The following is a 24,332-nucleotide window of genomic DNA, read 5'->3' as shown; positions in this document are numbered from 1 at the left end:
TAGTATATGAAAGAACCATACCATATGTATGTCATTTTAGAGAAAAATCTTGGACAGCAATTGGAAATTGTTTTGCTTTTCTGTCCCTTAGTCTTTTTAATTCATATAACTCAGCTTTGGTAAACAGTTTTCATTAGGGACTGTAAAGTCTATAGAGACAAGTAGTGGCCTAAAACTTGAACACAGGAAGTTCCATTCTAATATGCGATAGGGATGGTGGAGCACTGGAACAGGTTGCCCAGAGAGAATGTGAAGCGTCTTTCTGTGGCGATATTCAAGACCCACCTGGACACCTACCTACATAACCTACTGTAGGGAACCTGCTTTGCTGGGGGGATTGGACTAGGTCATCTCTTGAGGTCTCTTCCAACCCCTGCAATTCTGTGATTCTGTGACTCCATTTAGAAGCAAAAATTCACGAGGAATCATTTAAATCTGGCTGAAATCCTACTGCTTTCCTGAAAAGTATGCCTAAATATGTTTATTTGCAAACTAGAGAGAGGATCTTAAGCTATAAAAATAATGAAGTCAGACCTTGTCCAGCTCTGAGACTAGCGGAGGGTGAGGGAGGATCAATTTCTGAGCTGGAGGAAGAGTGGGAAGGAGGGAGCAAAAGGCTAACAGCAATATTATCACAATGGAGAAGTGCTCCAATTTCTGTTTTTTGTCGTGTTATATATACCCTGACTGCCTTTGTTTAATGTCAGTTCTGCTCTTGGAAGTGCCTACATAAAGGCCATGGATGCATAGTAAATGCTTCCCAGACAAAGGCTTATTTTTACTGCTTTTTCTTCTACTTTACCTTTAAAAAGTTAAATAAATTACAGCCTTTCTAGCCTGATCTCATGATTGACACATTTTTTTACAGAGTTGTAATGTGTTATGATCAGGGAATACCATCTTGCCAAAGTATGAAAGCTAATATTTCAATTGTAAAGCTAAAATTCTTCGCTTTTTTCTCGTATTATAAAATGTACATCAACCAATTGTAGAACTTACAGCCCTTTTCTTTGAGGCAGTAAGAGAAAAGGAGCTAGGAAGTTTAGCTTTCAGAAAGCAAGGATTCTGCTGAATTAAAGAAAAGTGATGAAAAATGTGTAGGTCTGTTCATACCCTTCAGCCAAGGAGAAGTAGTGGGAAGTATTATAAATAGTAACGTTCTCAGGCTCGCTTGGGTTCTGCTCATAGCACTAGCAGCCTGATGAAATTAAAATATGTATTTCTTCATTGTGGAACATGAAGTTATAGCCGAGGAAGCAGCTCTGAATACCTCTAGGAGTTATCTCTGTACAGCCAGTGGATATACAGATGTAGCTCAGTCACAGCAATTGCACCATTAGGGCAGCATGAAGGTAAATTAAAGTGTAAATTGTTTGGGAATAGCTTGTTACAGAAACCTGCAAAATTGATCTTCTTTATATGTTTTTGACAAATGAGGATCATGAAGAGATTGTTCTACAATACTGAGCAGCATTTCTCTCTCAATTATTACATTAAAAAAAAAGCCCTAGTCTTCCTTTTTTCAGCGTACATAGGTTTAGCAGTAATTCTACACCGTGTATTTATAGTTTTCCGTGGTTCTTATGGAGACACAGAGTTTGAAGATTTTTAAATAGAGCATGGAAATGTTTGGCTGGAAACCATATGCTGCTTAGAGGCAGTGACGAGCTGCAGGCCAGGAAGAGGAGCCTGGGAAAGGACAGAAAAAGAGGAAAAAGCAAAATGATGTGGTTGTTTCGTTGTGCAAAGGGTTTGATCAGCAGGTTCTAGACCAGAGCTTTGTAATTCATGTGGGCTCATCCCACTCTTCATGTTGGCCATCATCTGCTTTAAGAAATTTTGGAGCTGATTCTTGGAGGTACAGGTTTTCATCTGGTCCATCCGTGTAGTCAGGAATTCAAATCAGAGGCCACAACACCCAGCCATCACTTCCTCCTCTTCTGCCCAAAATTCCTTAGAGCAGCAGCTCAGGGCATTTGAGTACAGGGCCCTACCTGAGCCAAATAGTCGAGATTGGGATGTGCTGCCATGGGTCACATTGCCCATCCCAGGGCTTGGACACGCTCTGTGCTGGTAGATGGAAGCACTCCCCAAAACTGGGCAAAGAGGAGTGGAGCACAGCAGCGTCACCAACTCCTACACTATTAATATGGCAAGGCTACAGATTCACTTGAGAGGCTACTGACTGTTGTATGAAGCTGCTAAAAGGAAGGAAGGAGAAGGCTAACGCAGGGTTTTTATCAGGTTAAGAGGAATGCTCGCTCTGTGAACCCAGCAGTTGCTTAGCGACGTAGTGATCGAGAGCAAGTTGCAAGCTGGCTGCATAAACGCCAGCAGGATTAACACAGGACAGCCTGTGGCTGCGAGGGAGAAGCACAGCCCCCAGTGTGAGCATCATGCTTCCGCCTCTGCTCTCATGTGCTAATAAGGAGTAATGAACAGCCACCACTGTGCCCTGCCATCACCGCCCCAAAATGGTTGATAGCTATGAGCAGGGAGGAGCTAGTTCTGTTCTGAAGGGCTCTCCTGCTTCCCAGACTGTACACACAGAGCATCCGTGTGTGGCCTCCTGGCAGGCTGAATGTCAGCCCGGCAGTGAGGAGTGCTTGTTGCAGATGTGGGAGTTGTGCAGAATGCTTAACCATGCGGGATCAAGTCCTTCAGGAAAAATAACCTGTATTGTCTTGGCAGAACAAGTTTTAAAGAGGGAACTGTCTGTGGTCAGGCTTTTGTGCATTTCTGAGGGCTTTTTATTTGGATAAGTTCCCATATTTTAACAAACAGGTAAGGCAGAATTGAACTTAGCAGTGAGTCAGGCGTGGGTCCTTGACCCTACGTTTGGTTTATTCCGGTTATGAAACGCTTATCTTGTGGAGTAATTCACAAGCCTTGATTTTTCAGTTTACTGTCATCCCACTAGCTTCATTTCATATCATTAACCATTTGTCAGCCACTTTCACAGGATTGTTTGCTTTGTCAGTAATTTTGCAGCATCTCAGTCATTCCATTTTGTCATTTTTATTTGCTCTCATGGCTGCTGCTCTCAGAAGTGGGTCATACTGAAGTGTCATGAAGTAAGTGTTGACTATAAAGCACAGAGTACTCTACGTTGTACATTCTGTTTCTTTCTAATGCTCACTTGAAGCTATTGCATTTTAGTGATTTTGATGTTGATATTGATACAAAATGCAGTGTGGATTAGCTCTCCCTTATCCAGAAATGATAGCTATTCTCAAACCAGAGGTAGGATGTCATCTGCAACTGAAACGAAAGCCACTTTCATCAGACAGGTATTCAGCAAAGGTTTTTATAGTGTGAGCACCTAAGAGTAGATTCCTGAACTGATATCTGGACACCTAAATAAGGAGACTTAATTTTTCAAACACTCTCGAACTCTGCTTTTAGGGTGTGTTTTTGAGGGAAGGGGGAATGATAAGTGCATTTTTATGTGCTTATGTAAGCTCTTAATTAAAGACAAACTAGCCTTGAAATAATGAAGCTGTGCTGCAGTGGTAACTGCTGAGACTTTCCCCACTGGAAACGGTGAGATTTTCCATTCTCCTTTCAGCTTGTCTATTCCCTTCCAGTTCTCCAGTGATAGGGCTGAGACTGCCTTCTGGCCCTCATCCCCCAACAGCACCTTGCCCTTGCTGGTGCTTCCATACAGCTGTGCCATTCACATGGAAACTGTTGTTCTTGAGCATCCTCCCACAGAGCTTTGGTGATTATTCCTCACTCACAGCATTACCTGCAACAGACGCTCGCCATTCCTCATTTCTCCTCAGTAAAACAATGCTATCATAAGAAGCTCTGTATCCTGCCAGTCGTCATACCAACGCTTGTTCTTCACCTTCTCCCAAAACAGACAATTATTGTCTTACTTTTCTACCACGCAATTTTCCTTTGACAATCCAAAAATACAGTACAAATATTGCAAGAGATGAAGGCAAAGTTTTGGGTTTGCAAGTACACAGAAAGCTCTAAAAAGTTAATTTCCCACAGGTACCTCTGTGTAAGGCATCTTTTCTCCCACTGTTTTTTTCTCCAACATGGTGGAAGAACTTTGTCAGAGACAGCAAGTCTTCTGGCAAGTCAGAGAATAAAACAGCTCTTTATAGCAAAGACTATAACCATTTTTGGGTTTGAGTTTTTCATTTTGTTTTTGTTTTTTGTTTTTGTTTTTAATGGGAGGCTCTTAGAGCCTATTGCAGCATGCCATCTTTCACTGATTTTCTTTTAATATTAAGCTAGCAGTGAATTTGAATCCTACAAATCTGATTTAGAATTTAAAACAATTTCTTGCCTACAATCTGGGGTGATGGCTTATTACTTGGAGACATAGGAATTATATACTGTGATTTTAATATGAGGCAGCATAATGGGCATTACCATCAGTGCAGCCTTACAGCAGCAAATGTTTACAAATTAGTTCCATATGCTGATTCTAACAGGGCAAATTATATTTAAAATAATTATCAGACTTTTCACTTTCCTAAAATGAAATTTGGGTTTAGGTAGGTTTAATATGTATTTAATATGCTTAATGTAACAGATGATAGAATAAGGCTTAAGAAATTGCTCTTATTAAAAATCTGGAAAACCCACAATGCAGTGAAAACATGCCTGCTCTCCAGCTGGAACATGCTTGCCCCTGTATTGACCAGGATACCATCATCTGTGAAATGCAAGACAGCTGAGAGTTTCAAGGCTATCTGCACCAGACGGTGTTGTAAGATGACATAAATTATAAGTGGGAATATATGGGAGTTGCACAAAGATGCATACTTTTTTCCATCTGTAACACTCTGGAGTTTATACAGCAAATGAAAATAGGGGGTGGGGCGGGGGGGGGGGGGGGAAGAGTAAAAGAATCTTGGAATAGAAGACTCAGGACAGGAAGTCTGGAAATGCAGTTGTGGGCCCCAGCAGGCTCACATGGACATTGAGGCTGAGCCTGTGCCACAAAGGCTGCAGAGCCAGCTGCAGAACAGCAGTCAGAAGTAGAACACAAACTTTGTTCTGCAGGTTACTGAGCGATTTTGCAGACAACTGTGACCTAAAGTCACCGTGGTTATATTTCCCCTCATCTTTGGGTGATTACTGCAAAACTGGTCCTGCATAGGGCTGCTGTGGCAGCACATAGTGACTCAGTCAGTGTGGAGGACAAACCAGGTGTATTGCTGGAGGATTAAGTCTGTTAAGAAAGTGCTCTGAGCTTTCTGATAAAGGGGTTAATGTTTCTATTAGCCTGAGTGCTGAAGTGGCTATAAACTGAGCTATGTCGAAACATCATTCATCAGCTAAAATAAGTTATCATCATTCTAGAGTCATATTTTAACAGTCAGTAGTCCTGAACCCATGGCTTGAGAAAAGCCAGGTGCCCACAGATCTTTTAATACTGTTTGTAGCCATGAGGAGCCATTGTTTTGATCCTGGCTGACGGGAAGAGCAAAAAAGTCCAGTGTTGCCTCTATTGCTTTGCTCACCCAGTACTTCTGGCTGTGCATGAGAAGGGGAGGTAACGCAGGTCTACAGAACACTTGAAGAGAGCACAGTTTACTTTGGGGGATTTTGTTTTAGTGTCTTGATGTAGTTTATTTAAAGAAGCAGTGACAATGATCTCCTGAACAAGGATGTACAGGGAGCGTGTGAAAGGAACGATAAAGAGAAGCAGTAGCAGAAGCAAGTTACAGAAGCGAGAAGGAGCTGTTGGCCAAGTAGCAGAAGTTACTTTCTGCTGGCGTCTGCCATAACAGAAGATAAATTTGCATCATCCATTTGATCTTGCCACAGAGGATGGCAGCTCATTTCTCATACTTGCAATACAGGAAATGTGAGTAAAAGGGTCAGTACAAATAAAGGGCTGGGGAGAGATTTCTTCATTGATGCAAAACCCACCTTGCCCTTCTTTCAATCAGTAGTACAAAATTATCCCAACCTATTTCAAGTAAGAGTTTTTTGGATTCAAAATTATATCGTGCATTATTGAAGTCGATGAGACTCCTAATGCTAAGTAGGTAGAAGTATTTTTTTCCCCTTGATTAGTGGAATTGAATTGTTTCTTGCCATTGACTTTTATGTGTTAGAATGCTTAGCTCTAGTCTTGGAAGACAATGTGAGCCATTAAGCTCCAAACAAATCACAGGAAGCACTCCAAACCTTGCCAAGCATTTCTTTTCTTTGTTAAATTACAAAGACCAATGTGCTCTAAGTCTTGTTCCCACTGTGTTTTAAGTGAAGTGCTGATCTTTCAGCTCTAAAGGAGATCCCCAGTTCCCTTTGAAAAATATGGAACAACCTGTGGGAAATCATTGGGATTGCTCATGTGAATAACATGTACGTTCTTCAAACAGTTATTCTTAGTGTTTTCCTAATAACATGGTATTGGATCCTTATTTGAAAGAGGCTCACTGTGCTGAATGTGCTGTGCATGGTGGTGTAGAAGCGCTGTAGGCTACCTGACATCTAAGTTTGTTAATTATGGGCTGAATTATGCAGGAATTATATAGGAAGAGGGCTCACAACAGCCAGGAACAAACCAAGGAACCACTGAAGAGAGTCTCCAGATCAAGGCTACCAGGAGTAACTGTGGCTGCTTATAGGAGAGAAAGGGATTAATAGCCCATTATCATTGCCTCAGGTAATACAGGAGCTGCCTGTATTTCTTCTTTTTGAGTAGTTAACAGGAGCAGCGAGTTAGGATAGATTTTGGGAAGTACTGGGACCACCATCTTTTTAATCAAAATTTTAACCACTCTTTTAATAAGGATGTGGGGACCCAAAGTCAAGTCACTCCCCTTCCATGGACATGGGCACTGGGAAACAGATCTGATGGAGCAGCCAAACCCCATGTGCCATGTCCTTCTCAGCTGTCTCAGTGTTCTGCAGGTGCAAGTCAAGCCTTTGTGATTCTCCGGGCAAGAGGAGCACAAGAGGGGCTCTCGTTTATAAAGCAGATCTTGTGGTGAGGGATATGACCTAGAGAGAGCTGGCACGGTTTTGCATGGATCATTTTTAGTACTTCATTTACTGGCAGTTAACACAAGATCTTCAAGCAGTCATTCAGGTAGAGACCTGCGCTGGTTCTGCAGCAGCACTTTAAAATGAGGGCTCCAGAACCCACACTTTTTCTTTGGCTCTTTTATGCACAGTAGTGAATCTGCATTATTAATAAAAGCATTTGTGTCTGCCGTTGTGCCCCAAAAGCCTTCGCCTGTTCTGCCCCAAGCATGACAGGTCAGGCATGGGGACAGTCTGGCACTGAGATAAAGAGGGATTCAGACAGTGTCTGAGTGAGAAATCCAGCTTACAGCATCCTCCAGATCATCCCCTTGAGTCTATGGCATCACTTCAAAGATAAATAAATCCTTTGGTCTGGAAGTGCATAAAATTACTTGGCTGAAGGTGTCTCTAACTGGTAGGGTATTTTAAAAGTGAAAAACTCGGGAGCTTCAGGCACCCGAAAGTTCAGTGAAAGATCCTGTGTTGCACATGCTGACTGGCACAGCTGTCTCATGAAAAGTAAGGGCTGTGTTGTTAAGCATTTTGTGATGTGAACAGGTCTGATCCCAGACCTTCTGCTTCTAAATTTCTTCTATAGCCACCAGACAAAAGTAGGTTTGTTTGCTCCTTCACCCACCCTGTCAGCCTTGGCAGGAGAGCCTCTCGGCAAGCTTCATGCTTGCTTCATTTGTAATCTCGGATTTCCTTTAGGCAGGAGATAGGTGCCAGTGACTTGATTACAACTATATCACCTCTGGGCGTACAGAGTGACAAGAATTTTGTCTCCATAAGTTTTGTAGTGAAACTGATGAAGTATAATTTCTGTTTAGAAAAAAAAAAAAAAAGAAAGATCCAGAACCTGAGTCAATAACGTGCTTCCAATACTTTCCATAGCTGCTGTTACTGTCTGTGTTACCTTACAGTGTAGGACCCATATGCTAAAACTGAAATGAAGGACCCACCCTGCTCTGTGTAGTGCAGGGCAGATCAACTCCTGACTGCGCTGTGTGGGTAACACAAAGTGCCCATGTGCTTATTACACACAGTGTTTCTCATTTAGCCATGAGACAATTTGTTATAGCCTTAAAAAGGAAGAATGTGCTCTGAAAAGTGTTTTTCTGAACTGCTGATAAGCAAAGGTTTTGTTTTTAACTACGGCTTAAGATTGTTTTATGGGAAAGATTGAATGATGCTATCTTAGTACTTTCTACCTGATACTGCTCTTTAAAAGAAGTTACACTGTTCTGATGTTCCAAAGCCACGTTTACCATGTGTTGATATGGGCATCACTGGCAGCTGATGTGTCTAACTCTCCATGTCTGTTTACAATTTCAGGAGCACAGAAGTCATGAGTACTGTCTCAGGTACACGAAGTACAACAATCACTTTCACTGTCCGACCTGGAACCAGCCAGCCGATCACACTGCAGAGCAGGTCCCCAGACTATGACAGTAGGACCTCAGGAGCACGACATGCTCCAAGCCCTGTGGTTTCACCAACAGAGATTAATAAAGACATCATGCCTGCTCCTCTGACTGCTTCTGCTTCAGCTTCATCTCCTTCTCCAACTCTGTCCGATGTATTTAGCCTACCCAGCCAGCCCCCCTCTGGGGACTTATTTGGCTTGACCACAGGGCGCAGCAGGTCTCCTTCTCCCTCAATATTACAACAGCCAATCTCAAATAAGCCTTTTACAACTAAGCCTGTCCACCTGTGGACTAAACCAGATGTGGCAGATTGGTTGGAAAGTCTAAACTTAGGTGAACATAAAGAAACATTTATGGACAATGAAATAGATGGCACTCATTTACCAAATCTACAAAAGGAAGATCTGATAGACCTTGGAGTGACTAGAGTTGGGCACAGAATGAACATAGAAAGAGCTTTGAAACAGCTGCTGGACAGATAAGAATAGCTATTTTGCCTCACAAACTTCTGTTGATAACTAGAGATGGGCTGGTACTGAAATACCCCAAATGCCTTGTCTGTCTGCGAGTGCCAGCAAAATTAGGGGGGAAAAATAAAACAGTTTAATTCCTGGTACTCAGGTAATGCAGACTGTATGTTACACACCCAAATATAAATCTAAATGTGTTGCACGAGTGGGGCCATTTTATTTCAAAGTTGTGGGGAGATACGAGAGAGAGAGAGAGAGAGAAAATTGTTAACTTCAAAAATATTACCATCTATTGATACTGCCCTTCTGCTGGAACCATTACAGACCAGTTTTCTTTTAACTTCAAATTGCAAGCATTTTTTTTTCCTTAATTGAAAAGCACTTCTTGACATTCATTCAGTCTCCCAGCAGGCTTCCTTTCCCAAAGCTTAGTTTATTTAAAGAGGACAGATTGTTTCATTACCATTCAAATCCATTTTTGTTAGCAGAGGCACAATATTGAGACAGGTACAGGAGTTCGTATAACTAAGTTTAGCTCTCCGATTTGTTGGCAGAGAAGCTGGTTGTTCTGCTGGAATTAGCTCAAAGGTAACCTTGCTCTGTTTTACCTGGTATTTCTTTATTTCTGCAGTTATACTTAGCACTCTTCCAAGGTGGCAGAACAAGTTCAATACATGCTCCATTAACGTGACCTGTAAGACGATGCAGACATTTCATAAAAACTGAGAAGGAATGCTCACTTAGAGGTACAACAAAATGAAGCTAGTTTGAACCTGAGACCCCCAGTTTTCAACCAGCTAAACTACTGCTAAGTCGCAATGTGAACTCTGCAAACCAGAAACAAAAATTGGGTTTATGTACAGCTGCATCTTCAGGACTTCTTCACAGTCAGATATCAAATACACTGAACCCTGAGTGATACTGTCTAATCCGGTGAGTGATAAGTACTTAGCTATTTTGAACATCAGGCCAAGAAAGATTAAGTATATGAACGTTCCCATTGAAGTCAATGAGAAGGTTGCCAGTATTTTAAGTAAGAGAGGGATTTCAAGCTGTTAGCAGAAATAGAAATAGTTTATATTAAAAAAAAAAAAAAAAAAAAAAAAGAACAAGGGGGGGAAAAAGAACAAACAAAAAAAGGAAAGCTAATGCCAAGACAGACTGAGGTATGTGGTGTCCCAGAGCATATGTGCTTAAGGGGCAAGGGAACTGGTAGGTATCCGGTTTCTCATTTTTATTGCTATTAACAACTATGGGCTTCTGGACAAGAAGAGCAGAGTGAGCACCTCCCGGGGGGCTGAACGCTTCCCATGGCCACCCGTGATTGCTGTGCAGGTGGCAGTGAGCATGCCCTGCTCCAGGCCAGAGCTGCCAGGAGACCTTGGCAGCAGGGGGAACACACACATTTGGTCAGTCTGACTATTTCATTTTATTTTTTTTTTTTAAGTTAACAAGTCTCTCTCTGCATGTTTGACCTCCCCTTGTAATTAACACCTCTAAATATCTGTGAGTTTTGTAGGTCTTTATTAACGTAATACTCAAGATGTTCAAGGTGGATAAATTGTGTGTGGATGGCTAGACTGCCTACCTACCATACTTTCAGGTTCTCTTACATTTTGCAAGATACCTGAACTTTCTTTCCTTGATATGGTCCTTGATATGGTCCAGCCTATCTCTAATTTTTTTATTGTAATTATTTTTGCTCACAAACAAGTGTCTAATTAGGTCTGCAACAGCCCTAGTATGAGTACATAAAGTTTAGCATTTTAAATATCTTTCTTTACTGCAAGTTTAAATAGTTGTACAGATAGTTTATAAGCACAATATTTTAAGAAAATAAGTGGCTGGTCTACTGGGCAGCCTTTGTGCCACTTCAGTGCTAGAAAGTGAAAAACAACAAAAAAAAAAACTTTTGTGGTTTAATACTATTTCTGTGGAATAATTATAAAGTCTTGACCTTTTTAAAATCAACCTCATTTGGATGCATCTGAACCAGCAGAGCTGTGTTATATTTTCTATCTTTGCTAGAACTTCTACAAAGGAGGATGAATATTTCTTCAAAAGTGGTTATAGTTACCAACGCATTGGATACTCATAAAAAGCAACTTATTTAGCCTCCTGCCCCCTTTACGGAACAACAAGTCCTTTGACTTAACATCTGTTACTACGGTATATTTGTATTTGAAAGCTCCAAGTAACCTTGTAATAAAAACCAAGTGCTAAGGTGTTTTACTTCCAAAAGTACTGCATTTTTCCATAGGTGGTGTAGAAGATGACAGTCTCATTCAGATAGTCAACACAGGCAACTTGAGGCCATCAGATACTTTCAGAAGTGTACAAATGGTAATTTAGCCATCATTGTCTTCCATTTGGTGATACGACAGAATTCAGTAAATAAACCACTAATGCCATGGTCTTTTCTTTTTTTTTGTTTTGTTTTGTTTTGTTTCTTTGGGTACAGTTGATATTACCTCTATAATATGTGCCAGAAAATACGTTAGAAATTACAGTAGTAAAAACAATGTAGAAGTTGACTTTGAAGCTGCTTTTTACTCACAACCTTATTGTTGAATTTCAGTTTAACGAGTGCTGACACACACGGTCAATTACAGTTGGTGGTAATCCCTTTCTAACACAGGTGTGTTTCTTGCTCGTCTATCTTTTCAGGTACTGAAAGAATAGGTACAAAATCATTAGCAGAAAAAGAGGTTTGAAACATTAAAGAGCTAATGAAATAGTTTATTTTTACATTGTGTCTTACAAAGTAAACGTAACGAGACCTGAGAGGACCTCCTTTCACCAATAAAATGCACCTCTGCCAAGACGAATCGGTCTCTAGCTCTGTTTGATGATTTTGCTACAGAAAGCAATAGTAACAGATACGACGTTGCCTCCGAGTACTTTCTTCAGTCTGGAAACGTTGGGGGGAGGAGAGAAGACCCATTTATTTCATGCTTCTATGATAGTGAAAAACAAGTTGTTAGAGATCTATGAAATACATTATGATATTCTGGGTTTTAGGATCAACTTTTGTTTATATACTGTAATTTAAATAAATTGCATTTACATGCCTAGTTTCTGTAATATTTGTGTATACAATACCAAAATCTTACAAGATGTAAATTGTGTATAACTGCACAGACTCCTTTCCCTAGGTGTCTGAGAACATTTTCAGTTGAATTCATATATTATAAAATGACTAGATGTGACTGTTGATTTACAGAATTTACATATCACAAAAGTTAATTATTTGTGGTACTTAAGTTAATAAAATAGTGATTTTTTTCTCCGTTCTTAAAAAGCATTACCCAGTTGATCTGGCGATGATTATGTGTATGAGCCACAAATATTGATAATTTTTCCATTACATTTTTTCTTTTCTTTTCTAGATATTACTATGTTTCTCGCTATAGTTTGTGTAAGAACTTGTGTTCATGTTATCTATGTTGCTGTAATTTTTGTGCTTTAATTCCTCTTATTTCGACTAATTAAAAGATCAAGCTCCTGTAACTTGCACTTTTCCCCAATCCTTAATACTCTTGTATGGCAACCAAAATTACTGTAAGAAATAAATATAATATTGCACTAAGGTTGTGGTTCTGATTGCAAACAGAAAACACTGTCTGAATTTTTATTAAGCAAGCCAACAAACAAAAAGTTGCCAAACTTGCAATCTGCTGTTGTGTACTGAAAGAGCACAGAATGCTTTAACAAAATGTAGATAGAATTAAGGCAAAATGATTGATTTTGTTTTGGACAGGAAAAACGTTTGCTTTCCCTTTCTTCTTTCTGGTTAAAGCATTCTCCATGCTGAGCATCAGTTCATTTACCGAGTTCGAGATCCGTGTTTGAAATGTGACGAGTGAAAATATTTCAGCAAGGGGTAGAAAATATGTCTCTATTTGCCTTAAGGTGGATTTCTAATAACGATTGAATTCTTTTTCTTGGCTGAGCGTGTGTGTGAGAATGCATGCTCTCAACTTGGTGCTGCTGGTTGCATGGTTGCATGGAGATTTGGGGGTCGGACCATTTGTAGGGAAGAACAGCTTTACAGAGGAGAAAGGGGAACGGTGCTCCTTACCAGAATTTGTGCATCTTGTGATGAAAAGTTGTACTGGCAGGGTATATCTGTAATGTGAATAAATGAAGCTTAAGATGGACGAAAAAGAAAGAAAGAAAGTAAGAAAGAAAGAAAAAGTCTCCTTTTCTTTTGGCTTAATCTCAACATTGTTTTGTATTTTTAAATGGTGATACTATTAAGATATTATTAATTTTTATTTTCTAAGATATCGGAATAAATGCCTAGAAATGTTTCCATTTGATTTCATTTGTTCCTTAACCATTATTCTCTTCCACAGATGTCATTCTGGTTCATCTTTTTTTTTTTTCTTTGTAGCTACCCATGATTTCTCTTGTAATTTTTCCAACAGCAATTACTTGGCAGCTTTGTTTTGTTAGGAACGACATAAAAACACCAACAACCCAACCACCACCCTTTGTTGTATTTCAGGTACTGTGACAAACCAGTGATCAACATGGCGTATCAAAGTAAAGTCAATTGTCACTGCTTTGTCGGTCAAAGAAATGACAAGATTTGGCCATTGCTGTCGTGGTGGACATTGTATCACTGTGTCGTATTTACCTTTGTTCGTGTTTTTCTGTATTTATTTCTGCATTTTGTGGTCTTTCATTCCTTCTATCCAAAAAAACATGAAGGAAAAAAAAAAAAAAAGGAAAAAAAGCCCAACCAGGTCCCAGTTGTTATGATGAGACGTCCAGAACAATTTTTACAAGACATGATTGTAAAAATACTTCAAAACACAGGATTTTTTTTTTAAATATGTGCCTTATAATTTTCAACGTGGATCAACTACACTGCATCTGACACAAAGCTTTTTCTTCCAGATACTGTAATGCCTGACAAAAAGAGCTTACTGTGCTGTCTCTTAAAGTGGGAAGACCGTATCTCTGCATTAAGAAGAGTAGTTAGAACAACTGATATGATTTAGATCTTATTTAGAAAGTTTTTTTTTGCCATCATGAGTCTGATTTGAAGGCCTTTATTCAGCTCCATTAAACGAGGGGGGCACAGAGGGGGGATATAATGAGACTGTTGTTTTGGGTTCAACTTATTACCGCGAATATATGCTTCGTTATTAATGGGGTTGACTTGTACTATGTTCCAAAGATGACAAAAATAAATGGAGTGCACTTATGCTTTTAAGTCTGCACAAGCTGGTTCTGTCATGCTGACATCTAGTGGAATGTGATGGCCATGGGCTCAAGCAATATCTTAAAATATGTATTCGTTTTAAACAATCGTCATTCCTTTACAATAAGTCATTTGAGCGTTTTGTTATTATTGTGAGTTGGCCTGAACATTTAAGCCAGAAAAAAGGCTGACTATATAATTACATGAATTATTCAATGAATGAGAAATCCTTAAAGAACTGTAACATTTTCTAGTTTCTATGCGGGTATGTTTAATCAATTTTATGTTTTAAATGTTAGCATCTCTATATGATCCTTCATCTGCATTGAGTATGTTTTCTAGAGAATATAGTTTTTGTCTCCAGTGCTGCAAATCTTGGACTGCTTTGAACAATTTCAGCCAAACATTGTGATCCGGTGAACGACAGCTATTTCAGCTGCAAACTGCAGCTGAGTGCGAGGTATTCAGGTTAGGAATTCGTCCATAATGGCTGGTGGATTGTCCCAAATGTACTTGCAGAACTGACATTTGGTTTCTCAAGTGAAATTTAAGTTTTCCTCAGGACTAATGCTAGAAAGAATACGTGCATGTGTGTGTGAGTTCTTGTACGCTTTTAATGTAAAGGTTCTTGGACAGCACTAGAAATCCATGTACAAACAGGTCACCAGTGTTGCATGTGCTTAAAAATGTATTGGAATAAATGTTGCAGTGAAGAGAATACAATACAGAGAAATCTCAAAATGTAATTCATGTTTTAATGGGTTATTTTTCCACTTTTTTTTTTTTTTTTTGTCTTATTTAGCTGTCTCCAATCTCCTAGTTTCCTTTTATACTTGAATGTAATTTAAAGCAATTTCTTATAACTTCTGAAAGTCTTGAGACACCTAAAGTGAAGGTTTGGGGGGAGATGAGAGATAATGTCTCTGCTGCACATTCTTCTGAAGCCTTTGATTCATTCTCTTAAACATGTTCTTCAAAACAAAGCCTTAAGGAAACACAGCTTCATTACAATGATGTAAAGAATTCACAGCACCCTAAATGGGCTCTCGTTTGTCCACAACAGATTCTGAGAACTGCCAAGTATGGCCCTCCTTACCAAACCCCTACAAAATACCCAGTGAGGAACTACTGGGACCACATCATCCATTTTTCGTTTTGTTTGGGCCCTGTTGGTGCATCTAATATCAAAACTTTCAAGCTGTGCAGGGACAAGCTCAAGGTGAGAGCTCAAACTCTGTCATTAGAGGAGAACAGATAGAAGGGGGACCAAAACAGAGTTTGAAATGTTGTTTACTTACTAGTGGACATGCAGTGTCAAAAAATGAACAAAAATAACTCATTTGTTAAGTGAACATGGTCACATTTGAGCTCAATACAATTGTGTGTAAAATAATACTGTGATTAGAATTTCTTTTTCACTTTGGGCAATGCTATGTCCCCTCTTCTCCATTTGCTCCAACTCCTCGGCCGTTTTCTTTCTTTACAAAAGCAGAGGATGTGGCCTTTAACACATGCACCATTCTCCAGCTCTGTTTAAGGCACCCGTAAGACATTACGGTAGCCGAGGAGTAGTGTACAAGTTCTACGTTTCACGTGAGGATATCTGCCATCTCTAATAATGTCCTTTTTTTTTTTTTTTTTTTTTTCTTTTTTTTTCCTGCAGTAAAGAGAACACCCAGAGTCACCCAAGGGCAGGTGATTTACAGAAGGTACTTTGCAATTTTTAGAAAAGAAATTTTCTTGCAGAGAATTCTGCACAGGTGGTGTGTATTCAGAATGGATCACTTATACACTTCTGGTTTATATTTTCTGGACTTTTCCCCACTCAAATGTGTGTTTTTGTAATGCCATAATGTCAGGCAGTCTTCAACCCTCTGAAGAAAAACCACTGAGCTAATGCTGTGTGTTAACTCTTTGTGCTGGTGACAAGGCTGGCTTATTGGCAGGGAAGATCATTATAGCAAATAACATATTGTACACTTGAAAGATCAGCACAACAGTAACAGCGAAAATGTGCTCGAACAAAATGAGGCACACACAGTCCTTGCCTCGAGTCCATGGGATGCCTCTGTTGGAGGTGGCAGGAAGGAAAACTTTGCCGTGATAATGATGTGCATAATTCACAAAGCAGGTGAAGCTTTTAAAGGAAAACTGAGAACCTCTTCCTGGAGAGAGCTGAGGGTGTTCATCATAAGAGCTCGCTGAGACGGGTGTGGGACAGCTGCTGGTGAGAGCCCAGCTGTGGGTGCTTACAGCAGGCTGTGAAATGACTCGGTCTACTTAACAGAGCAAATAGAAGGCTGAAATGAGATGTCTGCTTTTCCCACTCACATGAGTGGGTGAACAGCCAGGAGAGGGATTGTAACTAAAAGAAACGTCGGTGCTAGGAGGAGACGTTACCGACTGACAATGAATAAATTCAGGTTGGAAACTGGGAAGCACTGCAACCATGAGACTAGTGGGCCTGTGGGGCCACCCACAAGGGAGATCATGGGCATTCCCTGAGGTCTGTGAAGCCAAGAGATGCCACGTGCTTATTCCTTGAAGCATACAGTTTGTGGTGCCCAATGCCTTGCCTAACCAGGGCTGGGATGGCCGAGGGGTGTTAGGAGCATGGCCTGCACAGGGCCATTCACAAGCCAAGGCCCCGGGGCTCAGGTGCTGGTTTTGTGCAACAAAGGCTGCTGCCTTCCATGGGAAGCCTTTGGTTTACAGAGTTACAAATGGTTTGGACCGGCCTGGTGGGGCTGTGGACATGAGTCTCAGGCTTCAAGAGAAGGGTGGGTCACAAGGGATTTGCAGCTGACACAGATCACAGTTCTGGCCCTTGCTACAGGAAAATGCCAAATATTAAAAAAATAATAATAATAGCTGGCTTAATACTGAAGTATTGGGTGAAATACTGAAGAAGAGAAACAAAACCCAGCATCCGCAGTCGGAAGACGCAAAGCCTAATGTGAGGCTGAAGCATTCATACATTCAGGGAAGGCAGTTATGAGCTGACAACATTTCTGCTCATGAAAAACAGATAAAAAATAATAATAAAAAAAATAACTAGGATGTAAACTAGTTATTTGACTTGATTGCTCAGTGCCTAACTGTGTGCTTTAGCCATGGGGCTCTTCTGGGCTCCTCAAAGAGGAGGACCTTGATGTAGGACACTTCTGCCCCGCTCCTGTGGGCGGGCTGGGCACAGAGATCTGGCCCTGAAAACAACTTCTCTTTTTTCCATGCACCATTTAAGAGGAGCGATTTTTTACTTACAGCATCTTCAACAATTTCTTCTTTCTTTTCCCCCCAAACTGTCTGATGTTAGATTCCCCTTCACATTAAATAATCCTTATTAGGGCTGTATGGTAACTGTTGAGTCACGGCCTGAACCACTGATTGAGCACCTGGGGAAAGGACCCGGTCAGCCCTGGGAGCACAGGTGAAGGCAATTCAGCTGTGATCAGAAGGGGTGGAGCCTGGCTGCACCTCTCTTAGACCCCATTTAAGGGCTGACTGCCACTGAGGAAGGATCACTGGCTGGAGATCTGTCTTTTTGTGGAGTTTCTTTTGAGAGCCTAGGTCTTCAAAGACAGGTGAGCACTTTTTCTTTGTAACACCTTTCTATTGTGCTAATCCCCTTGTCATTGCACCTCCTGTATCACCATTCTGATCTTTCTGATTGTTACAAGGGCAAATACTTGACTTGGGATTCTACTTCAGCTTGTGTGGAGGGCAGACAGTTTTTAGTGATTTCTTTGAAGCCTGAGATCCTAATTCTTAACAAAAATACTGGTTTTCTTATTATTTTCCACCATTAAATAAGAGGTGAAGGAAACTTTCTAAACAAAGGGTGCTCTATCAGATGGGGAAAAAAATCCATTGATTTAATGATAAGATGCTGTGTGGAATGTTTTTTGAAGACTCGTTAGGCAAAGATAGTGCTAACAAACAGAAACTAAGGTAGGATTGTGGATGATTCACTCCCCCAGCACCTATCAGTGTAGCTATTCAACTAGATAATGACCATATTTCATTGTAATTGCTCACGTAGGTAAAATCTGTGCTTTCAGTTCTTTAATTATTTGAGACTCTTAGATTTGTTTGGATGGTACGTTTTATCCCTGGACTGTAAATAGAGGCCGAAAGAAAGCCTCCCACCAAATAAAACAAGCTCCTTCTGGTTTGTCTGTGAGTCCAATCGGTTGTGCGGTCTTGAATTGTGATTTGACTTTCCTACTTAGTGCTTTTTCTAGATAGTACTGCTACTGCTTATGATTCTCCAATTTCAATTGAGTAATTGATATATAGTTTTTTTTATGTATAAATAATGGAAATTTCTCGTCATATGTGCCTGACTATTAAAAACAGAAGGAAATGTTAGAACAGCAGTGCCTATGCAGCTAAGGGCAGGACTTAATCGACCATTTCTAACGTTTAGACCTCTTCAAAATAAAGAGCATTTTTCTTTATAGAATGGATGCTTTCAACTCCACTGTAAGAACACTTTAATTCAGATCTGTGCGTGTTTCAGCTAGAAAAGCCAAAGGCCAAAACCAACCAACTTCCTTACAGAAGGAGAAAGTTATTTGAGTGCAAATTATAAGCAGTAACGCAACTGTAAAAGCAATAAGTTCACGTAGAAGAAGTTCACTGAAGAATTTGTTTCCAGATTGCAATGGAAATAACAACCGATATTCAGTAGAGAAATATGTTGTCATAAACTTGAACTACTACCGGTCTGTGTTTGAGTTTGCATATTACCACATTAAGGAAGATCCGGGTTGCCTTTATTTTTATCAGGGGTTATTGACCACATTACTGTTTCCAACACTGTTGTGCAAACACAGGGGAACCTGAGCCCTGCAAAGAGTTTTTAATTAGCACTTTTTCTTGCTGGCATAAATAGATGAAAGGATGGTAGGATGGTGTATGCAGTAGTTCACATTTTACTAGAAATGGTAATAGCACTCTGTGTTCCTGGGAATAGTATGCAATGTGTGTAGGCCACTGTCCTGGGCTGTTAGGCACTCAGTATCACAACAGCTTGACGAATAGCAACATTAATAACAATGCTAGGGTAGAAGTAGTACACATGAGAATGAACAGATATCTATACTGTACCATGTGGGTTAAATGAACATACTTCAAGAAAAGAGTAAGCAGATGAGCTAGGGTGTGGGACAGCACTCTTGAGGTGAAGATGGCCAACAGACAAGTGTGCCCAGAGGCGGGGGGGGGGGGGAGAAGGAATCTGTGCTCTTAGTGTGTGTGTGTGTATGTGTGTATATAGAAATATGTATATATATGGCATATTTCTACATGCCACATGCACAATATTCCCTTGCATATATTTATATATATATTTCTTACTGTGTATATATATATAAATATATTAATATATAATATAATATATAAAAAGTTCATACATGCAAAAGTTCATACATGCAAAAGTTCATACATGCAAAAGTTCATACATGCAAAAGTTCATACATGCAAAAGTTCATACATGCAAAAGTTCATACATGCAAAAGTTCATACATGCAAAAGTTCATACATGCAAAAGTTCATACATGCAAAAGTTCATACATGCAAAAGTTCATACATGCAAAAGTTCATACATGCAAAAGTTCATACATGCAAAAGTTCATACATGCAAAAGTTCATACATGCAAAAGTTCATACATGCAAAAGTTCATACATGCAAAAGTTCATACATGCAAAAGTTCATACATGCAAAAGTTCATACATGCAAAAGTTCATACATGCAAAAGTTCATACATGCAAAAGTTCATACATGCAAAAGTTCATACATGCAAAAGTTCATACATGCAAAAGTTCATACATGCAAAAGTTCATACATGCAAAAGTTCATACATGCAAAAGTTCATACATGCAAAAGTTCATACATGCAAAAGTTCATACATGCAAAAGTTCATACATGCAAAAGTTCATACATGCAAAAGTTCATACATGCAAAAGTTCATACATGCAAAAGTTCATACATGCAAAAGTTCATACATGCAAAAGTTCATACATGCAAAAGTTCATACATGCAAAAGTTCATACATGCAAAAGTTCATACATGCAAAAGTTCATACATGCAAAAGTTCATACATGCAAAAGTTCATACATGCAAAAGTTCATACATGCAAAAGTTCATACATGCAAAAGTTCATACATGCAAAAGTTCATACATGCAAAAGTTCATACATGCAAAAGTTCATACATGCAAAAGTTCATACATGCAAAAGTTCATACATGCAAAAGTTCATACATGCAAAAGTTCATACATGCAAAAGTTCATACATGCAAAAGTTCATACATGCAAAAGTTCATACATGCAAAAGTTCATACATGCAAAAGTTCATACATGCAAAAGTTCATACATGCAAAAGTTCATACATGCAAAAGTTCATACATGCAAAAGTTCATACATGCAAAAGTTCATACATGCAAAAGTTCATACATGCAAAAGTTCATACATGCAAAAGTTCATACATGCAAAAGTTCATACATGCAAAAGTTCATACATGCAAAAGTTCATACATGCAAAAGTTCATACATGCAAAAGTTCATACATGCAAAAGTTCATACATGCAAAAGTTCATACATGCAAAAGTTCATACATGCAAAAGTTCATACATGCAAAAGTTCATACATGCAAAAGTTCATACATGCAAAAGTTCATACATGCAAAAGTTCATACATGCAAAAGTTCATACATGCAAAAGTTCATACATGCAAAAGTTCATACATGCAAAAGTTCATACATGCAAAAGTTCATACATGCAAAAGTTCATACATGCAAAAGTTCATACATGCAAAAGTTCATACATGCAAAAGTTCATACAGTACAGCAAGGGAATAGTGTGCATCTGGCATGTAGAAATGTACTCAGCTTTGTTTCAGTAGGAGGTGGCACTTTGGCTCTTCTTGTTTTGAACTATGAAATGAAAGAGCTCCATTATAGGTTGTTGAGGGGATACACCTAACCATGAACAACGCTGCTTGACTCTGGATCTGACATTCAGCAGCTTCTTTTCCAAAGTTTCAACAAACAGGAATCCCTGTCCAAAAGTTTAAAAAATAAAATAATAATAAAAAAAAATCCACAAAATGTTAAGCATATTTTTGCACTTCTACTGACCTACCTGCCTTTCAGTTTACTGCTTTCAAAGAAGTCCATTAATTACTGGTATTAGGTAAGTGCCCTGTAGGCTTTGTTCCAGAAAGCTCAGGCCTTTTACAAGGAATGCAGAAGTCTGGCACTTCCTTGCAAGATGCGATGACAGCACTTTCACTTACAGCAACTACTAGTCATAGAGCAATGTAGAATTATATAGATATGAATTTACAGAGCTATTAACTACAAGGTTGGCATATGGTGCTTAGAAATGTTGTATTTTAGAAGTCAATTAGAGCTGATTAGCCTGACTTTTCCCTCACAGTGGTATTACCCAGTAATGGTTTGGCCATGTTAAAAATCCAGATCACACTGGGGAAATGGGGAGGACAAGAAGAAAAAGATGTGCAGCTGAAGCTCTCACCCAAACAGTGAGAACAGAACCTCCATCTACCAGAAGCACTTTCATCTCAGAAGCACCACACACAAGCAGATGTGGGAGCATCTGGAGAAGCAATGGGCCCTACCTTTGAAGAAGGAAACAGGACAAGCAAGTCGGTAAATGATGCTACTTGAGATAAAGGCTGCATGAGGAGCTGCGTAGGCAACGCCCTAATGGTGAGAGATGGCCCTGTCTGAGGGCTGCCACACTGCGATTCATACCTCAGGAGTGGCACTGCCCCTGGAAGCTGACTCTGGGGAAAGCCTTCCTGTGCCACCACACAGCTCCCCAAGGCTGCATCGCCAGCCAGGCAGTGCAGTGCCCCTTTCTGCCAGAGCTTTCCAAGTCTGTGGCAATACATCAAGGAGAGTTATTTTGATCAATTCCAATTGCCTTGTTGGTAGACATCCTGGTTACCATTCCGCACACTTTGCATTATGAAGTTGGGATCAATTTCTCTTCATCTTTCCATGGACTTGTGAGTTGGTGAGAGGGAAATTAATGCACTTCACAGCCATGCCTGTAAATTACAGTTCAAGCAGAGTGCTCAATGCGAAAAGAAGTTGGGGAAGCGTCTTCAAATCTAGATGTGGAGAAGCATGTCCTCAGACACACAGCTCTACGAGCCCCATGCAGCACAGAAGGCCCGCAGCAAGGTGAGCGCTACCAACACACAGTGGTGGTGGTTCTTGGCCCTCATGTCCCAGTCAAACAATGTGCTGGGAAAGTGTGATCAGGGAGGGTGCATTTCTAGAAACGCTCCTTTGGGAATGAGTTTCTGTCCTTCACTGTGTGTGTCACACAGTGACACACGGCATGCAGCCGTGTGACTGCTGTTCCCTTGCGCTGCTGCAGCTTCAGGCTGAGGCTGCTCAGAAATCACAGGTGGCTTTGAGGCTGTATCTGAAAAGCACTTCTCCGGAAGCAGCTGCTTCAGCTGAATAGCCTTGGCAATGAGCACTGGCACTATCTGATAGGAAGGGGACTTGAAAATGAGTCTGTGCTGAGATTGCTGGGACCGTCAGCCTTCCTGGTTCAAGAAAGGCTGCAGAGGACACACAATACGTAATGCTGCTGGGAAGCACAGTCTCAATTTGGCTACATATTTATCTAAGCCAAAGCCCCTCTCTTTTGAGTAACTTCCTTCTGCTTCACTGTGTGATGCCTCTGCTTCTGGCTCCTTTTCCTTGGCTAGAAGTCAAAAACGGGCTTGCCCTTGACAAACTAGTCAGAATCGATGTGTTGTAAATGGCCCATTGCACATAAAAATCCGGCAAAGCACTCCACAGCTCCAAGGCTTTACATAAAATAAATGGGATGCAGGAGCATTCTTCACCATCCTCTTAAGCCTGCCATCAGTCCAGACTAAAAATAAAGTGGCAGTTTAAGGAGAGGGTTGATAAAACGCATCCAAGAAACGCACAGAAAAGAGCTGTGGCTCCTGTGCTGAGTTAACCTGGGGTCTACAGCCTGCGGGGGGTGGGGAGTACTCACGAGGGATGGAGAATGCACAGCACACAGGGAACACGGGTCAGTAAATGTACCTCTCTTCTGTAAGACCTTCCCCACCTCACACATAACCGCCTTTCAAACTATGGCCTCAAACTACAGCCTTCTCTCCTTGTTATCATTAGCAATTACTGCAGAAATGAATAGGAAAAGGAAAAAATATATCAGAAACTAGAAAATATTTATTTACATATAGAAACACATTTTTGACTGTTCTTACTATGTGCTTCTGTTACAATTAACTTGGAAAAATGACATTCAGAAGTGTAAGATCATTGAATAGGCTTTGCTGCCTTCAATTACCCAAAACCTGAGCTGGTTGAGAAGCGACACCTGCATCACATTAAGGCGTGAATGGGTTCAAGGCTCACCTATCCCATTAGGAGAAATAAACAGGGCTTGCTTTTGCCTTACATTTATTACACACACAGAGGGCTGTGCCAGCTGCTCTGATGATAAATTCAGGCAGTGTGAGGTGTGTTTCACCAGGAGCAGCTCAGGCTCCCACTCTTTCATACTTGACAGGGAGGACATTGGAGATGTGCACTGCTTGTCTGCACTGCCATTTGGGAAGGTGACACGTGCCATGCTCGTGAGTCCAAGTGCCATGCGAGTCCTTTGTTCCCATTGAGGTTTTTCCCTCCATTATCAAAGCTCATCTCCTGCTGCTCAACAGTTACTGTCCAGGTGCCTTTCGGGAAACGGGACGAGTTTGCTGAAGATGGAAACAGGGTGGAAAACCCCCAGAAAAACAGCACTCCATTAATATTTTGTTCAGGCAGACACAAGGCACTATGAAAGCAAGGTTTTATGCAGACTGCCTTCCTAGGATCCAGCTTACACTGCAGTCATGCAGAAGAGCAGAAAAAAACTCACAGATATTGTAAAATGTTATGTGATTGTAACAGACGGTGATATTTTCATGTCCAAACATGTCCACATGGGAGTAAGAATAAATGACAAAGCTACTGTGTGTCTGAGGAATTATCTGGAAGGCAGTGGTGACCTAGAAGAACATAGGTGCCCTTCACTACAGTACTAAGCACCATGCAGCAGCTCCCCAGAGGAAGCATCCGTTGTTGTACTCAAGTTGGTCCCAGATGCAGCTTGAGATGGGATGAACTACCTGTACCAAGCTACCAAAGGAACTTAAAAA

General features: G+C 40.4%; 1 protein-coding gene across 18 annotated transcripts in view; it reads left to right on the top strand.

Annotated features, from left to right (window-relative positions):
* The window catches only part of SHANK2 (SH3 and multiple ankyrin repeat domains 2), a 343,211-nt gene extending 330,723 nt beyond the window's left edge, over nucleotides 1–12,488 (top strand). For all 18 annotated transcript variants that reach the window (XM_040701785.2, XM_040701784.2, XM_015286884.4 and 15 more), the window contains one exon: nucleotides 8,338–12,488. In XM_040701785.2, coding sequence (XP_040557719.1) covers nucleotides 8,338–8,911 — 574 coding nt within the window. In that variant the 3' untranslated portion in view covers nucleotides 8,912–12,488. The remainder of the gene's footprint in view (nucleotides 1–8,337) is intronic.
* The last annotated feature ends 11,844 nt before the right edge of the window (nucleotides 12,489–24,332 follow it).

This window comes from Gallus gallus, chromosome 5 (assembly GCF_016699485.2).
Source record: "Gallus gallus isolate bGalGal1 chromosome 5, bGalGal1.mat.broiler.GRCg7b, whole genome shotgun sequence".
Taxonomy (NCBI): Eukaryota; Metazoa; Chordata; class Aves; order Galliformes; family Phasianidae; genus Gallus; species Gallus gallus.
Note: the sequence above shows the minus strand (reverse complement) of the source record. Positions and strands in the feature narration are given on the sequence as shown.